Source organism: Tasmannia lanceolata, unplaced genomic scaffold, assembly GCF_043159265.1.
Source record: "Tasmannia lanceolata isolate RefF3 unplaced genomic scaffold, GAP_Taslan_0.1 ptg000015l, whole genome shotgun sequence".
Taxonomy (NCBI): domain Eukaryota; kingdom Viridiplantae; phylum Streptophyta; class Magnoliopsida; order Canellales; family Winteraceae; genus Tasmannia; species Tasmannia lanceolata.
In genome coordinates, this window is record NW_027518692.1 from 40,327,038 (window position 1) to 40,348,814 (window position 21,777).

The following is a 21,777-nucleotide window of genomic DNA, read 5'->3' on the forward strand; positions in this document are numbered from 1 at the left end:
AAAATCCAAAACAAACAGGGCCTGAGTGTAATTTTGAGTCCGACAACTGAAAACAAATTCTTAAAATCCAATAGGAACAGGGCCTAGAGATCTCTTGCACTTTTCCCTTGCTTTTTCTGAACCATCTATTTTTTCCACAATCAGAGAACTAAACTTTTTTCTAGAAAAAGCAAGCCGGTCAGACTGCTCTGTACAAGGATAACAAGCCTGCCAGGATTTATTTTATCGTTGGATAGACTTGCTAACCTCTGTTCATGGTCGACCTATGTTCTTGGATAAAATATCATCAAAACAAAATTGGTGAACAACAACCAAGATAAATTTGTCCAGGATAGCTAATCACAGGAACAGCTTATCTAAAGATTTCTATACCCGTGGAGAGCAGCCCCAGTGTTACTCGAGGCTACTGTCAAATGCAAATGAACCAATGCCATACTAATATAGGAATACAAAAAGGACGTCAATTTCAAATCACATCCAAGAATGAAAAACAGAAAACAGTCAAAAAGGAGTGAAGGGAAACCTTTAATTAGCAGAGCACCCATCATCTCCTCTTTCAGTACAACGAAGCAACAGTGCACTTCAAAAAATTCACAGAGAGAGACAAACACAATGCTCTCTTACAACAATCACCCCGCCCACTCCAAAACCAGGAAGCCCAAATGGGCATCCAAACCCAAAAACAAAGCAAAAAAATATAACAAGGAGAAGCCTTTTCAAACCGCAGCGAAAAACATTGTCCTCCCTCGCTCGGAAACTACTGTACATTTATTTTTCTCCAATACCCAACAAAATCTCGAAGCTCTCCCTGGCATTTCTTTGGTAATATGTCTCATCTGCCTAAATTACAACTCAAAACCAGGAAAAATTGAAGGCCTCTCTCACTTGTTTGCTTGTATGTTTTGGTCTCAAAACAAAAAGGCTTCTCAGAAGAACCCAAAAGAATCTGTCAACCCCCCCTCCCCTCAATATGTTGATAATAGAAATTGCAGAAAAAAATAGGAACTAATGAGGATGCAATCATGTTACTGGTTTTGGTTGTAAGGTTAGTGCCAAGAAAAGCTGCATCCTCACTCCGAGTCTTTTCCATAACCGAATGAAGAGTCTGTTCCATTGGTAGATTCCTCGCCATTTGATGGGCTTCCTTGGTCGCTCCCCTCGTTGCAGTTGGTCCGGGATTTTCCAGGCCGAGACCTGATATTGACCCCCATTGGGAAGGGCTCCTGCAATAAAAAGAAAGAAAGAATTGTCTGGTAACAGACAGTTGAGGAAAGCAAACAAAAGAGCCCAAAATGGAATTATTTTGGAAGAATCATGCTTAAGATATGGACACGAAAAAAAATTGCGGCACATCTAATTATCTGAAAATCAATTTTATGGTATGATGTGATGATTTATACCTGATCCCCTGCATTTGGGCCTTCAGAGTGGAAAAGAATAGGACGACAACGTTTATCCTCATTCATCAAGCTTGAATTCTGGAAATGAGCAATGAGAGCAGCTTTCCCCTGGATCCTAGCATATGCAAGTGATGCCACCTTTTCACTGTTGAACTTCTCCCATTTCTTACCATTAAATGCCTGCATAAGGTTTTCTTTTTCTTCAGCTTTCAATTTTTTGAGAACAAAAGGATGGAATAATGCAAATGATCTTCTTTTTTTCCTTGAAAATTTGAATAATGCAAATGATCTGATGACACACAATTACTAGGAACTCCATTTTGAAAGTGGAAAGAGTTTAATAATAAAAGAACTTCAAAAAATCCAATTCCTGGATTAACTTAGCATTGTACTGAATAGACCAGACCTGAAAGAATGGAACAATCTGCATAGGATCAATCATGTTGATAAAGGCATAACCCACATTGCATTTGTTCTACAGGAAAAATGCAGAATCCGTGTCAGTGAATTGATATGGAAACAGAAAAAATACCACAACGATGGTAACCAGAGGTTTCACAAAGCAAAAACTAATCAAACCCCTTGAAATTGTTAATTGATGATATAGAAACTGAAAAATAACATAATTATCGTCACCAGAGGTTTCACAAAATAAAAGGTTCACACACCTTAAAATCAATTGGCAAATAAATGAAATCATAAGTTCCTCGATGCTGTTCATCGATCGCAGCCAAGAGCATCTTAGAAGTGTACCTGTGACAATACCCAGATCAAAACAAAATGATGGAAGGGAAATAATAAGTTATTCATGCACATGAATCTCGAAGATATCTTCTATCAGGGGCAGAAATAAAACCAACTTCAAATATTATAAATGAGATTAATAAGAAAAATAAATTAAAAAAGTCATTGTTGCATTTCCCAAAAGGAGTAATAAAGTAAGGATAACAGAGATGCAAGGTGGATCTAATCACATACTTGTTAGGAATGTTTTTTATCATAAGGGTAGTTTTGGTGTCTTCCCCATGGAGAATGCGGTCAATATCGAGTTCATACTGTTTCTTGTCAGCTTGATTAGAATTAGCTTCATTTCTCCGGCTCCTAACTCGCTCATTGGGAGAATCAAAAGGAGGCATAGGAATCAAATGGTTTCTGCTAGGGAACATGTGGCACCTTTGCTGAGGGGAAGGCAATCCAAAATTTGGAGAGGAAATTGAAGGGTCCATACAGTTTCCATTGACATGAGGATAGATGTTATGAGAAGCAAGTTCCAGTGGATGCAATGCAGCGTTGCCGGAAAATCTCATACTTTCAAGAGAACCCGGGTGGAATGTGGATGCCTCGGCAGAGTCTCTAGCGTAGCCATGTCGCCTGTCCCAGAGAGAGGGATTAACAGTGGGTGCGGAGCCCACATGGTGGTGGTGGGGTAAAGGTAACATTGTGTTCAGCATATGAGATGGTGCTCTAGGAAGTCCGTGCATTTGATTTGGGGGCTGAGCATGAAATCCATTCACAAATGATGGCAAGTTGGTCCACGTCATGGGGCCCGGGGGATGAGGATGATGATATGAGTTGGAATTGCTCCATACATAATGTTGTCCATGAAGAGGGCAACTTGCATTTCCTGAAGAGCCAAAAGCTGTGAAAGAGAGTATCCATTAGCTACATAGAAAACAACGAGACTGGTAATGAAAATCTAACAACAAACTCTTTGTTAAACCAAAAACCAACCAAAGCCATTCAACTTGTAGCCTCCGTGATTCATTCTTGCCATTCGGCTCAAATCAGGAGATTAAGGGGCCGTTTGGATATGCGGATTTTAGAATCTTGGATTTCCTCAAAATCTCAGATGGGAGAAGAGAAGGAAACCGTCCATCGTTTTCTGATTTGTCGCCCTTCTTTCCATCGAGCGAGAGAGTAGGAGATCATCCCGTGTTTCCAGGTTTTAGAAATCTCAGGATGGGGGAGAGATTTCTAAAACCTGGATTTCTTGCTTAAAATTCAGGATAATGGATTGTAAAATCCAGAATTTTACACCGCTTTCAACCTAAAACTTGGATTCTAAAATCCACGTATCCAAACCGCCCCTAAGGGGCCTTTTGGATACACGGATTTTAGAATCAAGGTTTTTAGTTTGAAAATAGTGTAAAAGAGGGTTCATGATCAAGCTGTTGTATGCTGTCCTGACAGCGTTTCTTGCATTTTAAGCGAGAAAATAAGGTTTTAAAAATCTCTCCTGCACCCTAAGATTTCTAAAACCTGGAAATATGGGAGGATCTGCTACTCTCTTGCTAACGGAAGAAGGGCGAGAAGTAAAAAACGACGGCTGGTCCGCTTCTTCTCTTGTCTCTTAGCTGCAATTTTGAAGAAATCCCGGATTTTAAAATCCGCGTATCCAAACGGCCCCTAAGTTTCTATTTAAACCCAAATAGTTCTGCTAGAAGAAGTGATATGATATAAGGTAGCTAGTTCTAATAACAAAATAGAGACGAACATCAAGCATTCCACTGCACTTACCGCCATCATTAAGCTCAAAGGAATGATTGTTAAGTGCACCTGAACCTACTCCATGTATGTGCCGGTTATCAATTCCTTCAACTGGTCTAGAATTTACGCCCATTGCCATGCCTGATACGGGGCCCGGAGAGTTATAAGGGACACCACTGGTTAAACCATCATGGTACTCTGGAAGTGAATGAGGATGAAAAGTTGGAATGCCCTGAAACCCAAATTTCATCTGGCCTAGCAAGTGACCGGGCTCGCCAAGGCCAGGTTGATTGCCATGATTGCCCAAGGACCCAACTCTAACCGGAGAGGATAAGCTATGAAGCACACCGGAAGATATCCCATGAAATGGACTTTCAACAAATGGGCTAATAGGTGCCCTAATTGTAGAATGTAGACCCTGAATTGCTCCATTCTCAAGGCAACTGGATGTAATTGATCCATGGGGGACTGATCCTGAAAAAGACGCCACGTATTACAGGAGTTATCAAGTTAATATATGCTAATATTTTGCAGGGTGAACACTGTCAGTCAAGCATCATACCGTAGGGTCCGGATGACGAGTCAGTAGGAGGGCTTCCCTGTTGCCGACATCCACTGGCTTCTTCCTGCTCCAACTCGGGTGATAATTGTTGCATAACACTAGTAAACAATGGTTTTGTCAGAAACTGACTACAAATGGGGAAAAAAACTCTTTTGAGTTAGAAGAAAAAACTAAGCCTGCAGTATATTTCTATCCATGGTTTTAAATTTCGGCCGAAATACCGAAATTTTGGTTGAACCGAAACCGAAACCGAAACCACCTAAATCCGAAATTTCAGAAATAAAATGTAAAATTTTTTTTTCCAAAATGTCGGCCGAAATTACTGAAATTTCAGAACAATAATGAAATATGTTTTTCTTTATCGAATTTCTGCTGAAATTTCGGTATTTCGACCGAAACCGAAATTTTAAACCTTGATTCTATCAAAATATAGCACGCTGGTGATAAGGGACATGAAATTCAGACAAGATGGTTAAAGTTATCATAGACCTAACACAAACCAACTCAACAGAAACAAGAATCAAAGAAACATAATCAAGTTTCACGGCCTACATCCTCGCCACAAAACTCAAAATCCTTTCCTGTGCATCTAAATGAAGCAATAACATAAGTTTTTGTATGCATCTACCGTTACTCCATAAAATATGGAGAAATTCCTTAAGTTTTTATCGAAATAGAAATCTTTTTTTCAAAATTAACGTGGTCACAAATCAAGTTTGGCGATGTTACACCCTCCCAGGTAATCTGCTGCACATAAAAGAGATGAAGAAAACTCCATCTTTGATATGAGCGCAATTACATTCACAAAAGAACGAGAGGGAGCCAGCATTGACAGCTCATTCCCCTCAATGAGTCACAGGGTGTTCACGACGTTAATCAGTGAAAATTCACATCCATATTATTAATGAGACCATGGATATGACTAGAAACATGGACAGATCTTTCTTGCATTTTTTAGAGAGAAGCCCATGGCATGCTCCAGAGAGGGATGTGAGATTATGAGGCCATACTTATCACAGGGCAAGCTTAGCCCTTACTGGCTACTGCAATGTCTTTTTAAAAAAATTAAAATTTTCCTTCACCAAACAAATAAGAGGAATGATAGAATGAAGGGCGTCCTTGCAAAAATCAGCTACAAGGGCGCTCCTATTGGTTGGTTTCAGCAAGTGCAGTCCTGGCAGAACCGTTTCCGTATTTTTTTGTGCCATCATAAACGCGCTTTGCTGAAACCAACCAATAGGAGCGCCCTTGTACCTGATTTTTGCAAGGGCGCTCTTCATTCTATCATTCCTCAGCAAATAAAATCGCATCCATAAGAAGTTGGAATGATGTAACTCAAATGGAAACATTGCATCAACATCAAAATTGCTTATTAGACAGTCAATTAGACACAGAACTTGAAGAAGACAAATTTTTGTACAAGTCTGTCAAATATTTCCTGCTCTATGACTCAATGACCTGGCAGGAAAAAAAACAATAAATTGAAGAAACTTACAAGCATAAAACCTACATACCAATAAAATGGCTTGAGAGATGAAGAAAAGACAAAGAAAGTGAGTGTGTTTGGACAATACCACCGTCTTGCACCCCCAGGGCGGCTAGGCTCAAGCTTGATCTGTTTCCCTGCAATATCACTCCTGTTCAAAGCACGAAGAGCTGCTTCTGCAGCTCTAACATCATAAAACTCAATGAATTTATGATGACGTTTGTGTGGAGTTTCACGGATCTGTACATCAGGAATAGGAGTTAGCGACACGAAGCAAATTTTCATTTTATTTTTTATTTTTTATTTTTGAAACTGACACCGAGCAAAATGTTGAGATGAAAATTGCAATCCTGGAAGTTCAGTCCACCTCACCTCTTTAATCTCTCCATAAACACCAAAAATCTGGAGAAGATCGTCATTTGAAACAGAAGAATCAAGATTAAATACTACAAGTGTACCCTGGTTAACATCTTTCTCGGAGGGATTATCCTATAAGAAATTAAACAAAAAAATTATTCACCTAGCGAGCATTAGTATTAATTAGAAAATGACAGCATGAGAAATTAAAACTAGAACTCTGCAACAAATCTGGCATGAAATTACAATAGCATCCTTGAGAAGTAAAATGAAGGTGTTCAACGTGATTGTTGCACACAGTTCCATCTGAAGGTTTAAACAAATGAGGTAAAGTGAAAGCTTAAGTATGTCTTTAAGAACACATCATCTTACACTTTCCCCCTTCTATACCTAGTGAACATGCAACTTTTGTTACCAATGAGAAAAGGAAGGATAAAAGCACGCATGAACGCACGCACACACAAAAGTGTTTCTGCTTGGTCGAGCAGATACATTATCTGCGTAGTCGGCCCAAAATACAGTGGAGGCCCACATTGTTTGGGTGATGCAAACCATTCATTTGATGGACCCTGACATAGGGTGTACCCAAAAACTCAGTTCCATAGGATCATCTCAACCCTTGATTTATGGAGGATAAAATGGACGGGTATAAACCTCCACTGTGTTTTGGCCGACTGAGCAGATTTATATTCTTGACCGAGCAGAAACATTATTCCCATATATATATATATATATATATATATATATATATATATATATATATATATATATATATATATATATATGTATAGAGAGAGAGAGAGAGGGAGAGGTTTCTGAGCTCGAGCTCAGGCTGAGCTAGAGCTCAGGCTGAGCTAGAGCTCATAATACACCATCTCCCACAGTTGTTTGACTCATCCAACCCATTCATTCTATAGGACCTCACATAGATAGGGTGTTCCTAACAAACCATCTCCATACCATAATCCTAACTATTCAATCTATAGAAGAACATCCTCTAGCCATCCATTTTAAACCTCCACAAATCATAAACCTAACCATAACCATAAACCATAATCCTAATCATAACCTATAGAATGAATGGGTTGGATGAATCAAACAACTATGGGAGATATGGTTTCTGAGCTCTAGCTCAGGTTGAGCTCGAGCACAGAAACCTTTTCCTAAGATATATATATATATATATATATATATATATATATATATATATATATATATATAGAGAGAGAGAGAGAGAGAGAATAGTGTTCCTGCGCAGCTGCTCAGATAGGTTATCTGAGCAGCTGCTTCAAAAACTCATGTGGCCCACATTTTTGAGGTGATCCAAAGCATTCATTTGAAAGGCCCTTCCATGGATAGGGTGTGTACCAAAAATCAGCCCTATAGGATCATCCTAACCTAATCAAAGGTGGAGGGGGAAATGGGCAGACACTGTTTCGGACCATTTTTTCCCTCCACAAATGGCAAGGTTAGGATGATCCTAAAGGGCTCATTTTTTGTACACACCCTATCCATGGAAGGGCCTTCCAAATGAATGCTTTGGATCACCCCAAAAATGTGGGGCCACATGAGTTTTTGAAGCAACTGCTCAGATAAGCTATCTGAGCAGCTACGCAGGAACACTTTTCACACACACACACACACACACACACACACATATATATATATATATATATATATATATACACACACACACACACACACATATATATATATATATATATATACACACACACACACACACAACTGCGTACAACCACATCATAGGTTGATCCAAACCGTCCATGTGATGGAACACAGCATCAATAGGTTGTGCCCGTAAAATCATTTCCATAGGCTGATCCTAGCCGTCCAATCTATAGAGGTTTCCATAATTAAAAAAGCATAAAGGAGGGGGGGTAGGATTGAAATTATGTGGCTTGAATGGGTGCCTTTGTTAAAAAGCATAAAAGAGGGGGTAGGATTGAAAATATGTGGGTTGAATGGGTGCCATTGTTAAAAAAAGTCAAAAAAGTGATGTGTAATTCTCATAGAATTTTGGGAGAAATTCAAATAATTCTCTCCTTTTCTCTTCTGCTACATATATATTGGCATCATAAATTCAAAGTCCAAAGATGAAGGTAGAGAAGAGTCGGAGGAGAAGCATGCCTTTGGAATTGAAAAATGTATGTCGAGCCTCCTCCGTCTCAATGGCTTGTTTTGAAGTGCTCTCATCGCATTGCGTGCTGCCCTTATATCATAATAAGAGATCATAACAAAGCCACGATGTTTGCAGGCAGTATAAAGCGTGCGGATATCTCCATATTGCTGAAGCAGACCAAAAAAAAAAATGCCAGAATTAGGAAACTCAATACTTGATGAGACAACAACGAATTGAGTCCAACAAGTACCAGATAAAAAATTATAAATACCTCAAAAAGAACCTTTAATTCAGAATCTTCAACATTGCTGTTAATATTCCTCACAAAAAGTGTTCTAGAAGGGTGTTCACCATAAGGGTGCTCTCCAGCGAAAGGGCTATTTGATCCCCCCTGGCCATTAGGAATCCCCCCAATGAAATCTAAACTTTCGTTACCACCAAAGCAACTTAAACCATCATCTCCTTCTAGTTCCATCCCTCCTACACTGCTAAAAAGATCAAAATCTTCTGCGTCATCTCCAGTATTTGGTCGGGCAATATACTCAAGCTCATCAATGACTCCAGAAAACAAATCATCATCATCGGGAAGGAGGTTCCCAATAGTTTGAGCTTCGATTTCTTCAAGGGATTCAACGGGTTCATCTTCGCCAAAGTGGGAGGTAATGGTATCAACAGACTGGCCAAATAGAACATCATTTGATGATAATCTCACTGCACCATCAATAAAGATTCCAAGAAAAAGAAAGATTAATCAATCTGCAGGCTTAATAAAACAGACTACAGGAAAACAATCTATGACCCAAGAAGTGACTAATAATCCTTAGCTATTAACAGTCAATTCACCACATGGCACCAGTATACAGAGCGAGCTAAAGTAATGACAATACTGAAAAAGAAAAGTCTAACTCACACTTTTTAGTAAAGATTTCTGATAAAGAGCTCGAGAAGAGACCATTCTCATATTGGGGCCTATTGAAATCAACTACGTTCCCTTCAACAAATAGAGATCCAGGCTGTACAGATAAATTTGACCTTAATCTTGAATCCTGATCCATAACTTTCCAAGAAGGCATTGACAGATTGGATGTCCTCTCAGTACCCACCAAGTCCCTCTCAAGGCTTAGTTTCGTTGCATCTGACTTATTGCCTGATGCTAGTGACATTCGCTCCATTCCTACTCCTGAGAATAATAAATTGAGAAAAGGCTCATATTAACTTGATCCAGTGCACAAAGAATAGAAAATTTCATAGATGTTTATTTTGGTAGGTAAGCTGGGATTGAACCTCCGACCTCCAAGTTGAAGAACAAAGCCTTGACCATTGGGGTAGAGGCTCAATCCCAATCCATAAAGACTTGAACATGGAGAAAATAAACCAAATCAAGTAATCCCATCTGCAACAGACTATTCAAAAAGAAAGTGACAAACTTAAAATTGAACGGGAGCATGTCAGTGCATCTGAATGAGGATGTTTGCTTGCTATGTTTCAAATTATCTTGGGCTTACTGCCACAATGTGCGTCCTATTGTTTCGTATTTCTCAACCAAGCAACCAGAACAAAAACGTGGTGGCTTTTCCTTTCTCTCCGAACAACCTATGCAAAATTTGCATACATAGAGATGCTATTTCCCAATAGGCGAACAAGCCAACAGAATTTTTTTTAGAGAACTTAATGTTGTTTAGCTTAGAAATAGCGTATATCAATGATATAGGTGCTCAACTAGACATGTTTGAGTTGTTCTCTAACTATGCACTAGAAGAAGCCGTGGAGTAATTCAATTGCCTTTATGATCATATTATTCGAATGGTCAATGCAAATGAAACATGGAGGTGGCAATCCTGGTCTAAAAGGGCATTAGAAGTGAGTGAACAAACAACTGTAAACTGGATTTTGCATATTCAATAGAGTTACACTGGAACATTATAATCACTGAGGCAAGACATGCAACTTTTAACCATTTGGGGGGTTCAATGCATGTGGTGGGAATCAAAGAGTCAAATGCTTGGAAAAGAGATCCAGAAAACTACGTATTTGATTAACCTATTCATAGGTCACTAATGACAACTATTTGTAGAAGATTCACCAGTTGGAAAATTGCAGACATTTTACCTAACAAATCAAGTGTAGAACTAATTTGCATCTAGTTCTTTTAACTCACACAACCATCCATTGACAGCCCTACTAAACTGTCAGCACACGCAATCAGTTTACCCTATGATAGAATATAAGTGACAGTGAGTTGCCTACTAGGTAATGTGATACCACAAAGAGAAATGGAAGACTAAAACAAGCAGACAATATGAGTGATGAGGAATGTGATGCAAGGAACAAGAGTCCTTTAAATTAAAGGGGATAGCATGGCACCTAGAACACATGTTAATATGACCAAATGATATGACATAGGTGTATATGATGTAACTTCAAAAACTAAGACTGAAACAAGAAAACGCCCATGCCTTTCTAATTATATTTGGCTAAGACAGTGGGAAACACGTTGATTTTTGGACAAGGAAATTGACCTGGCCAAACAACTCGACAGAACCTAGCATCCAGTTGATACACAACCGTTTGACCACTAATGTAAGGGATTTGCTAGCCTCCATCGCAAACGCATTTCGCGGATGGTCTGTTACATGTGAGAGCAGCCACACAGGCTCACTTTCAGCAGATTTTGTCTTCATTAATGAGGTGGCTGCTCTCACATGCAACAGACCATCCGTGAAATGCCTGTTGAGATGGACACTAGCAAATCCCCTAATATAAACCCCTATTTATAAGTTATGCCTGGCAGAAAAATTCAAACCCTAAACATGCACAAAATCCTATCACCATCGGTATTAACTCTTGGCCAGAAACACAGTACAAATTCAGCCTATTCATATGCCCAAATGCAGATGGTTGGACCAATTGTAAAACTCTAATTTAGTAGTATGTGCCACGTAGCAATGGTAGGTAGCCAGTAAATGTTGTGCCAGTATATCTTTAAAGTTGGAATGAGTAGTGATTAGTGACACTATATAAGGAATCAGTGCATGTCAATAGATTCAAATTAGCAATCCTGAATGATATGTGAACCATGCAAAATTCTATGATTTAGCCGTCACTTTGAATTTATTGCTGACACACGTGTCCCGACACGACACGCGTGTCCACCCGTGTCGACACTCTATGGACACTTTTAAATGTACTTCTATAAGTGTTAGACTTAATGTGGGGTGTGGACATGTTTTTGCGTCATATCAAGAGTGACATTTTGTTTTCTTATTGGATTTTACCTCTTTTATTATTAACTCTTCTTTTATTGTTAACTCCTTTTTAGCTCTTCTTTAACTAATATTTGCTGATATATCACATCCCCTAAACACAAAATCCTAAAGAAACTCGTATTCCAATACTATATCCAATGTATCATATTGGTCTCCCTTTTCTCGTTGTATATTGGAGATGGAAGAGAACTAGATTAAATTAAGGACTGCGCTGTTATTAGATTATCTCATGTTTGTTAGATTATGGTTGATTAATTCTAGGCTAGATTTGGTATAGCTTGGGTGTTCCTTGACACTCTTGAGAATCTTTTTCTTGGCTGGCCCTTGGTGCCTTGGAAGAAAAAAAGGGAAGATCCTGTGGGAGGTATCTTTTTTAGCTGCCATATGGGTCTTATGGAAAGAGCGTAATGCTAGAATCTTTATAGGTATTTCCAAGGGATCTCACTTTATATATTGTAGAGTGGTGGCGCTGGTTATCTATTGGGTAAAAATTCTTCCTAGCTTCAAATTTGTGTCGGTCCACGACTTGTGGTCCGAGTGGTGACAGAGATGCTATAGTATGGAGGTGCAACAAAAGATTGCACAGGATTGGGAGCCTCCGAAGTTGGGATTTTTGAAATTTAATTTTAATCGGTCTAGTTGGGGGAACCCTTGGCGCAACGGTAAGGTTGCTCCATTGTGACTAGGTGGTCACGGGTTCGAGTCACGGAAACAGCCTCTCTGCAAAGCAAGGGTAAGGCTGCGTACACCCAGACCCCGCAATGGCGGGAGCCTCGTGCATTGGCCGCCCTTTTTTTTAGTTGAGGAACCCTGGCCCTACAGGGGTGGGGGTGTTCTAAGAAAGAAAGTTGGGTGATATGGGCTTTTGCGAGCCCCACATTGGTTAAGCGGATGCTAATGAAGTGAAGGTTAGGGCGGTGTATCAAGGCTTAAAATTGCTAGACAAAAATAGCCTTGATAAGTGGTGGTTGAAGGGGATTACTTGAATATGATCTGATGGCTAAAACGCTTGCACCCTATCCGTGGAGATTTGCTAGATTCTTTAACGAGATTCAAGATTGGGTGGGGTCTTCAACTATGGTATTCAAGCATGCGCGTCATTCCTCTAATGGAGTGGCCGATGGGCTTGCTAGGCAAGGGGTAGAGAAGGAAGATTTGGAGCTTTATGATTTTTGCCGCCTTGATATTTTATTTTTTTTGTTCTCTTCGTTGTTTGTATAGCCTTTATCTTTTTCTTGCTTTGTATATTTGATTATGTATTTTGCTCGATTTGACCACTTCGGTCTTGCCTTCTTTAATGAAAATTTTGCCATCTTTCCAAAAAAAAATAGTTGATTAATTCTAAGATTTATTAGTCTATTAAATGAATACCAGATTTATATTGTTACAAATTATGATAGCAATCAGTCATTTTATATGTACGTACCTGTCACCATTTCTAAATTTTTATATGTTATCATGTTAAACAACTCATTTCCATTTTGAAACTCCCACACACGAATCCGTATCCACAAATCATGATTATATATACTTTCCATTTTAGCCGTGTCCCCGTTTCTAAATTTTGGGGGTTTGTCATGACTGACACTCCGTATCCGTGTCGACACACGACAATCGTGTCCGTGTCGACATGTGACACTCATATCCATGTCCACAAATCACAGGAATAATTTGAATATTGGTTTGGTTTTCATAATCTCTATTCAAAAAATGAAAGTTCCCTTTCAGTGCCTCCACACCTCTCTGGGATCCTTCAGCTTGCCTCCTTGCAGATGATCCAATTTACACATGGGGAAAGTATTCCAATTCATACGGATAATTAGTAATTGTTCAGGCTTGAAATGGAAAATTCAGTGGAGTCATTTCATAAGCCACCTTGTCGCAATGAGACAAGAGAAATCACATCTGAACTAGTATTAGTTCCCAGTCAGTCAATTTTTTTTTTTGGTAGGTAAGCTGGGATCGAACCCGTCACCTCAAGGATGAGATACAAAGTCCCAACCATTGAGCTACAGACCCAACCCCTCCCAGTCAGTCAATTATTCACTAAATGGACATAATGTTTTGCAATTATTGTTCATTTCCACTACTTCAAATCTGTGATAGTTTATACTTAAAACCAACACAAGATATGCCTTCTCTGGAGTGAAACAATTGAACCTCAAGACAGAAAAAGAAAATATTTTAAAAAAATACCATGATGATCTGGCATTGACTCGGACTTCCAAAATCCAATCTGTCTCTGCAAAAGGAAAGGGTAAGTATTGAAAAAAAGAAAGAAAATCAAACAGATCATAAATTACAACTTTTGCAAGATGAATTATAATAAAGCAGGGTAAAATGTGAACTTTGAGTGATAAGATAAAAAGAAATGCCAAGAATAATGCATTGGTTAAGATGAGGTTGTGTAATGAAGACAGAATTTGATTAAAAAAACCAGATAAATTCAGAAATTTGAATTCATAAAAAGAAAAAAAGAAATTGTGTTCAAAAATTTGAATTCAGAAAGAAAAAAAGTGCATCCTAAGTTCAACAGAAACACTTACAATCCATGTTAAATGGATTCTTCTAAATGGGCAAAGAATCCGATCCGTGTAGGACACATCTCGGATTCCAATGCTTCAGGATTCTTTGAGACGCACTTCTAGATCTCCTTTATTTGTTTCTTTTTCGTAAATACCACTACCACAAATTTGCAATTAACGCATGTTTTGAGTTTTACCCATCCTAATAGTATGTTTCTTAAATGGAAATAAAATATTATGTCTATTTAACCTATTAAAATTTTCAATATATTACTTTTTATAATCATATTATTATGTAAAACAAAGAAAACTTGAAAATTGATTAAAATATTTTGGTGAATGCAAAAATCCTTCTTTTGTGAGGTTTGGCGAATCCGACACTCGATACCCATGTCAGATTCCGACACCCGTATCCGTACTGATGCAACATATCCGTACTGATGCAACATATCTTACAATACATAGAAGGATCAAATGCCACTGGGATTCATACCTCTGCAGGAAAACGAATTTCCTCAGAGAAGAAGGATGACGCCACTGATGGCCCATACATCGAAGAAACTCTTTGATCCATAATTTCAAATGGCATCCTGCAATCCTGAAACCATAAACCCTAAGAAATAACTAGTGATCAAAATTTCTTCATCTCTCTTTATCTTCACACAGGGATTCCAATTCAATTCAGCACTTCTTTATGGCACCCCTGTCAAAAATAAGACCAGAGTAGAGAAATGCAAATTCAGCTAACTCACAGAATTCAATCAGATCAATTAATCTCAAAGCCATACAAAAATTTGGAATTTAAGCACCAAAAAGTAGCAAATTCATAAAATCCTATCTCAATGAATTAATTTAGGAATGAGAAAATTTGAAATTGAAGGAACTAAGAGTAGCAAATTCCATTCTCATAAAATCATATCTAAATGAATTAATTTACGAATGAGAAAATTCTACACAGGATCAAACAAAGCGAATAAACGAAAGAACTCCCCCAGTGTCACGCGATATTACAACATAAAATTGTTGAACTCTATTTGAAAGATTACACAATTTGTCAAGCATAAAAATGCCTTTTTTTTAACTCCTCATCTAAAGATCACCTAGAAGAAGAAAAATACGAAAACAAGGCAATAAATTCAAACACAAGACCATAAAAAAATAATAATAAATAAATAAATAAAAAGGCAAAGTGATCGCAAATCGAGAAGAATAAAACATAAAAAACACCTCGATAAGAACAGAGACGATCCGCAGAAAAGCAGACAAGAAAATCTAAATTTTAACGCCGATCCGGTGATGTTGCTCAAAAACATCACAGTATCGACGGAAAATCAGAAAAAAAATGCTCACCAGTTGATCATGTATGATCGGAAGAAAAGAACAAAAAAAAAAGAAGAATTCAAAAAATAAATAAATAATTCTCACCAGATACATGCTCACCAGATGATCATGTATGATCGGAAGAAAAGAATAAAAAAAATAGAAGAATTCAAAAAATAAATAAATAGTTCTCACCAGATCATGCACGATCGGAAGACAAGAAGAACGAAGAATAGAAGAAGAATTCAAAAAAATAAAAAACGCTCACCAGATCACGAAGCTTCAGAGCGTCACGATCTCTGCAATTTCTACTATAAGAAAGAGACGAAGAGAGAGAGAGAGAGGGAGATTATACTGCGTGATGGAAATCGAATGGATTACGGCATAAGGCAAGGAAAATGAAGAAGGAATCTCAGATTCCGTGCTAAAACCTCCAAAGCGATGCCTTTTTTCCCTGCATTACAAGCAAAAGCTAAGAGAGCGAGAGAATATTATATTATTCTACTCAGAGAGCAAAAAAAAAAAAGCCTCAGATCGCCGAATCTATTGGTTTTCCGGGAAGGAAAAGGAAAGATCGAGAGAGAGAGATTTGAGATTTCCGGTCAAAAACTCCGATCCCTCTCTCGTTCGATCGCTCGAAGGAGAGAGAGAGAGAGAGAGAGAGAGGAGAAGAGGGGGGAAAAGAGGAGAAAAGGGGTGTGAAATGTCGGAGAGAGAAAATAGGCGTAGGTTGTGGATTAACGGAGGTAGGAACGAATACCAGACTCGCTCTCCTACAGACACGAGGACGGGGAGACTTGACGAAGAGAGAAACGGAGACGATCTTTTCCGTTAACCGTTTAACGCCGTTTCCAAAGAAGGAATACGGGAGACGCCTCTTACTCGTCTCACTCAGTGGAGTCTCATTTTAGGGTTGGGAGTTTTGGTTGGGTGAGACGGCTCTAGTCTCGGCTTGGGAAATTTTGGAAGCCGAATACAGTCGTTGGGGTTTGAAATCGCCCCTATTTTTCGACGGATTTACGACGATGCCCTTGTGGGTTCTAAACTTCTAATATCCCTTGAACAGAAAGAGAAAACAATTCATTTTCTCAGGATTTTTTATGGAAATTCTTTCCAAACTTGAAAATCTTTCTTGTTTTTGAAGGAAAATTGCAATCCTAATAAACCTTTGAAATTTTATTTTCCATGGTATATTTTTTCCATAAAAATATTAATTTTCCATAATTCTTCCTTCCATACATCATTGAAAATAAATTAAGTTGATTCCATCCGGGAACTTTTTTCTAAGAAAACTCTTCCTTGTAGTTTTCCAGCATTTCACTAACTCACTCTTTCATTATTGGTCCACCTTCGTTATTTTTTTTTAATCTTGCTAGCCAATTTTCCGGAAAGCCATTTCGCGGCTGGCTTTTGCATGTGAGAACCACCACATCAGATGAGTTAAATGCATAAGAAAAAATCTGCTAAAAATCAACATGTGCAGCTGTTCTTACAAGCAAAAGCCAACCGCGAAATGGCTTTCCACGAAATTGTCTATCAAATCCCTTGTTATTATTATTTTTTCAGTTGTTGGAGTTGGGGGTGAAGAGGTGTGTTGAAAATGGATTTGAGTCCACCCACATGACATTAGTCCAGCACAAAGTCCTCATCTACTATGCCTAACGTGGAGATACCATGTCAAGTGTCTTGAAAATGGATCGTATGAGAAAAAACTAGCAACACTTGACATTTATGTTTCCTTTGATAATTTGATAGATGATCTGGCCCATTGATCCGGAGCTATCTTTTTACAAAGAGTTTTAACGGTGGAAGTAAACAGCTTTGATAATTTGATGATCCATCGGAGTACCTTTTCCAGGAAGACACACTTGTTTTAGCACTCTAATGGTGCAACGGGTACAGAATATGAGCATTTTTTTTTTATTTCTTTTAAAAAAGTTTGTTTACTTGTGGGCGTGAGAGAGAGGTAAGATAATTGGGCGAGAGTAGAGTACAAAAGGTTCTATTTAGATTGCAAATAAAAAACATTTCTTATGGAAAAGTTTTTCTTAAGAGGGAAATAAAATTATAATGGTCAATTGAGAGGGATATCATCGCAAACTGAGGGTCTCTCCAGATAAAACTTGGAATTAGAGTTTGGTTGAAGTTTTCATGTTTCCGTGTACAATAAAAGTAGGGAATTTTTATGGGTGCAACTCGGGTCAGGTCAGGTTGAGGCCAGCCCGAACACGACCTGAGGAACCATTTAGTCAACCCGACACGAGTTCCAACCCAACTTGACTTGAGGAACACTTTGTTCCAACCCGATCCGAGTTCAAACCGACTCAACCTGAGTTTTTAAGCTTACTAAAAAATAATAAAAAATATTGGGTTCCACTCGGGTCGGGTTGCCCAAGCCCTCAACTTGAACCCGAACCGAACTCTAACCCGGGTTGGGGAAACTCAACCCGACCCCGACCCCGACCCCGACCCTTAGTTGCACAGCTAGGAATTTTGGAAATATTTTCCTTTCCAAACTTTTCTCGAAAATTACTGCAATCCAAACGGGAACCAAGGGAGGGCTATTTTGGTGAACGGCTTGAGCTGAAAAGCTGAGCGGAGCCGTAAAGGGAAATCGTTTTCCCAGCTCTCTCTCTCTCTCCAGACCGCGCGAGAGAGATTCGAACGCTTGTAAACAACTAAAATTAGTATTTATTCTCTGTCCCGGTTTTCAACACGTGGCATTCGGTTATACGTCATAATTCTTGATAACTGCCACACAGAAGCCAGGAGCTAATGATATTATCTGGCAATTAGTCCCTTAATCGTATCCCCTTGTTTTAATATTGGCACCGCGCTCTTCCTGATTGCAGTATCATTTCCCAAAAGTGAAATGCGCAAAACAAATAATCTGAACCGTCCAACTGATACATCTTCCACGGAGTCTCTCATGTGGTCCAAAAATCATGCCAATCATCTAACCGTAACATCAAATATTATTATGTCTTTTTTCATCGTGGAAGAATTATTGAAAGTTGGGAAATGAGAATGCATGATTGGTGTTATTAATAGGGGGGTAGGATATATCCAAACCAAAGGGCTACCACTTGGACGGTTGATATCAATCAAAGGTCGCATCTTTGTATAAAAAATCCTCCATTCAAGGGAGGATGAGGATGAGTTTTACCGAGAATTTAAGGTGGACGGCCTGCATCTACATGCAGCCCCCGAAATACAGCGAGGCCCACATTGTTTGGGTGAGCTAAACCCTTCGTTTTGAAGGGCCGTCACATAGATAGGGTGTGCCCAAAAAATCGTCTCCGTTCATCCTAACGTCCCGATATGTTGAGGTTTCCATCCATTTTAAACTTGCACAGATTAGAGGGTTATGATCATCCTATGGAGAAGATTTTGTGTTCAAATTCAATATACGTCATGGCCCAACAAATGAATGGTTTGTGTATCACCCAAATAATGTGGGCCCCATTGTATTTTTGTGTTACACCTGCATGCATAAGCGTCCACTATATAATTTCTCGAGTTTTTTGTAGGTGTGCAACTTGGGCCGGTATGGGTCGGGTTAATAGCAACCTTAGCTGAACCCGGGATAGCATTCCCTGAACCCTAACCTAACTCAATCCGAGCTTCGGGTTGGGTTCTGGTTAGCCTAGGGAAAAAAAAAAAAAACACTTATCCCTAAGATTTCTAAAATTGCAATCAAATTAGAGGATGGAGGCCGGGTTAGGGTCAGGTTGCCCATGGCCTCAACCCTAACCTAACCCAACCCAACCCAAGGAAATGCCAATCCAACCCGAGCTGAAATCAAATTGAAACCCGCCAAACCAAGTTGTACACCAAGTTTTATGTGATGTAAATACTCCTTTTCCACATTTGATAGGTAAGGAACTAAGAAAAGAAAGGAAATTGTGGGTGGCAGTAGAATGTAAAGTCTCACCTTAGTGTCACGGGCCTAGAAATTTCGTTACCTAAAACTGTGTGGCACTTGCACGTCGCCACCTCCATACTTAGCACAAGTCAGTCTTCTACGTACCCAACTAGTACAGCACTTATACCAAAAGAACATCCTAAGAGTGGATGGCTTCTATTACTTAGAGAATAATGCTTACATCTTTTTTAGATTCTCCATATTAGTCCTGAGCCTCCCATATGCCTATAAAAGGAGATATGGTGAGCCAAATAGTCAACCTGTGACATTAGGCCACCTTAATTTACAATTGAAACTATACGTATGTGCAGGGGATTGTAAATTACTTCATTGGAAAATATAGGGTATGCGGTGGTTTTTTAACTAGATAAGCCATTAATAACGAACTATTTATCATAAGACATAGGGGATCTTAATGTGTTAATTGGTGTTGAGATATTAAATGTACCGTTTTTTATTCTTTTTATATTTAAATATGGAAAACACCTCTAAGGCGGGATTTTGTTTGGAAAATGAAGACGAAAAAGTGAAATTGATAGACGATTTGGTCATTTTCACGGTGATTTTTGCATTTCTTGAATATTTGAGCTTACTTCTTTGTCTTCTTGCGCATGTGTACAACATAGGGTGCCGTCTTTATTTTCCAAACGAAATCCCGTTTTGCTAGCAGTCTTCTTTAAATATATATACTTTGATTGTTTTACAGTTCTCAATAAATGCATGGTAATTAAACATAATTAGTTCCATATATTATACTTGATGTTTGACATACTATTGCAGTCAAATTTTAGAGATATGCTGAGGTGGCTTCGGAAGAGCTGAAATGGGCCTGCGCACGGTAGCAAACGGTCAGATGCCCCCGAAGTGAGTACTCTAGGAAGGCCCTCTGATTCTTAAGTCAGCGACTACCAACATATAAGGAAAGAAGTACTGTGAATAGTAAATTTTGAGATCCCCCTATCTTTGAGCCTTATAAGGCTGCTTATAGATAGGCATTAAGTGTGAGATTACCGTGATGCCCTTAGACAAGTGTCAACCTATGAATGGGCAAGGCAGGGTCTGGACCTTCCTTAAAGGGTGTAATTATATGATTATCCTTTGCCACATGTCACCCTGTGATTGGGTGGTTATTTTGGTAGGTGGATAACAATATAGAATTTAGCTACCCATAAAAAAATATTAAATTTGGTTTTTTTAGTTTTTTTTTGTAGAAATTTAGAGTTGATATTTTTCATATTTATATAGACGAATGCTAAATTGAAGAGCGCCCTTGCCAAAACTAGCTACAAAAGCGCCTCCATCGGACCATCCCACCAAAGTGCATTTATAATGGCGCATCCACTATGATAATAAGAAAGATTTCTGCATTTACACACAAATTGATCGATAAAACGATGATGAAGACCTGAGATGCCCTTATATGTTATACAGTTTCACTTCAACAAATTATTAAAGGGCAGTGATAAATCGACTCCCCAAATGGATAGATCGACTCCCCATGTGTCTTTCTCTCTCTAAGAAAGAGGAGAGAGATAGACACATGGGGAGTCGATTTATCACTCCCTTATTAAATTATAGGAATAATTGGGACTGTAGTCTCCAATTTCTTAATAGCAGTATCGATTAGAAAAATGCCCTAGTCAAAAAAACATTTATATATCATCACCAAAGGGTATAGTTGTACACTTGAAAAAGGCTATTCAAGAGCATTAGCTCTGGTACCAACCACGCACGGAACCTAGGGTTCAACTCGGGTTGAATTTTGGGTATTCGAGTTGATCTTTTACTATAAATCTAATTAGATTCCTGTTGATTCGAATCTAATACAATAAGCTGGGATGAAAAGAGGAGAGTTTTTTCAATTTTTTTGAAAATTACGTGAGAATTACACCTCACATTTTTTGAACAAATGCCCCCATTCAACTCATATAATTTCAATCCTACCCCCTCCTTTATGCTTTTAACAAAGGCACCCATTGAATCATATAATTTCAATCCTACCCCTCCTTTATGCTTTTAACAAAGGCAACCATTAAAGCCGTATAATTTCGATCTCACCCCCCTCCTTTATGGTATTTTAATTAAAAAACTATAGGATGATCTTAACCATCCGATTTAAGATAAGAGGAATTATGGAAACATCTATAGATTGGAGGGCTAGGATCAGCCTATGGAAATGATTTTTGGGGCACAACCTATTTATGTTGTGTTCCATCACATGGACGGTTTGGATCACTCTGTACCGTTCTTTGTCGGCCCGTGCATCGCATGGGTTTTTTACTAGTTCATATTATAGTAAAAGCTCAACC

General features: G+C 38.7%; 1 protein-coding gene across 3 annotated transcripts; it reads right to left on the bottom strand.

Annotated features, from left to right (window-relative positions):
* Positions 1 to 447: 447 nt before the first annotated feature.
* Positions 448 to 16,362, bottom strand: ML1 (MEI2-like protein 1). 3 transcript variants are annotated; one of them, XM_077356006.1, is made up of 15 exons: positions 15,812 to 16,362; positions 14,717 to 14,926; positions 13,895 to 13,934; positions 9,343 to 9,612; positions 8,704 to 9,143; positions 8,441 to 8,599; positions 6,308 to 6,424; positions 6,024 to 6,175; positions 4,450 to 4,547; positions 3,918 to 4,361; positions 2,379 to 3,039; positions 2,069 to 2,153; positions 1,807 to 1,875; positions 1,401 to 1,580; positions 448 to 1,223 (listed from the first exon to the last, which is right to left on the bottom strand). In XM_077356006.1, the coding sequence occupies exons 2-15, from the start codon at positions 14,810 to 14,812 to the stop codon at positions 1,071 to 1,073; spliced, it is 2,964 nt and encodes a 987-aa protein (XP_077212121.1). In that variant the 5' UTR covers positions 14,813 to 14,926; positions 15,812 to 16,362; the 3' UTR covers positions 448 to 1,070. The 3 variants fall into 3 exon arrangements, with proteins under 3 accessions (XP_077212121.1, XP_077212120.1, XP_077212118.1); XM_077356005.1 differs by having other exon boundaries at positions 6,027 to 6,175; positions 13,895 to 13,940; XM_077356003.1 differs by having other exon boundaries at positions 13,895 to 13,940.
* Positions 16,363 to 21,777: the final 5,415 nt, after the last annotated feature.

Coding starts and splice junctions, on each gene's coding strand:
- ML1 (XM_077356003.1), bottom strand. CDS start 14,812: ATGCCATTTGAAATTATGGATCAAAGAGTTTCTTCGATGTATGGGCCA. Junction 6,425..8,440: donor TACATTTTTCAATTCCAAAG/GCATGCTTCTCC, acceptor AATTTCTTATAG/GATAATCCCTCCGAGAAAGA. Junction 1,224..1,400: donor GCCCAAATGCAGGGGATCAG/GTATAAATCATC, acceptor TTTTTATTGCAG/GAGCCCTTCCCAATGGGGGT.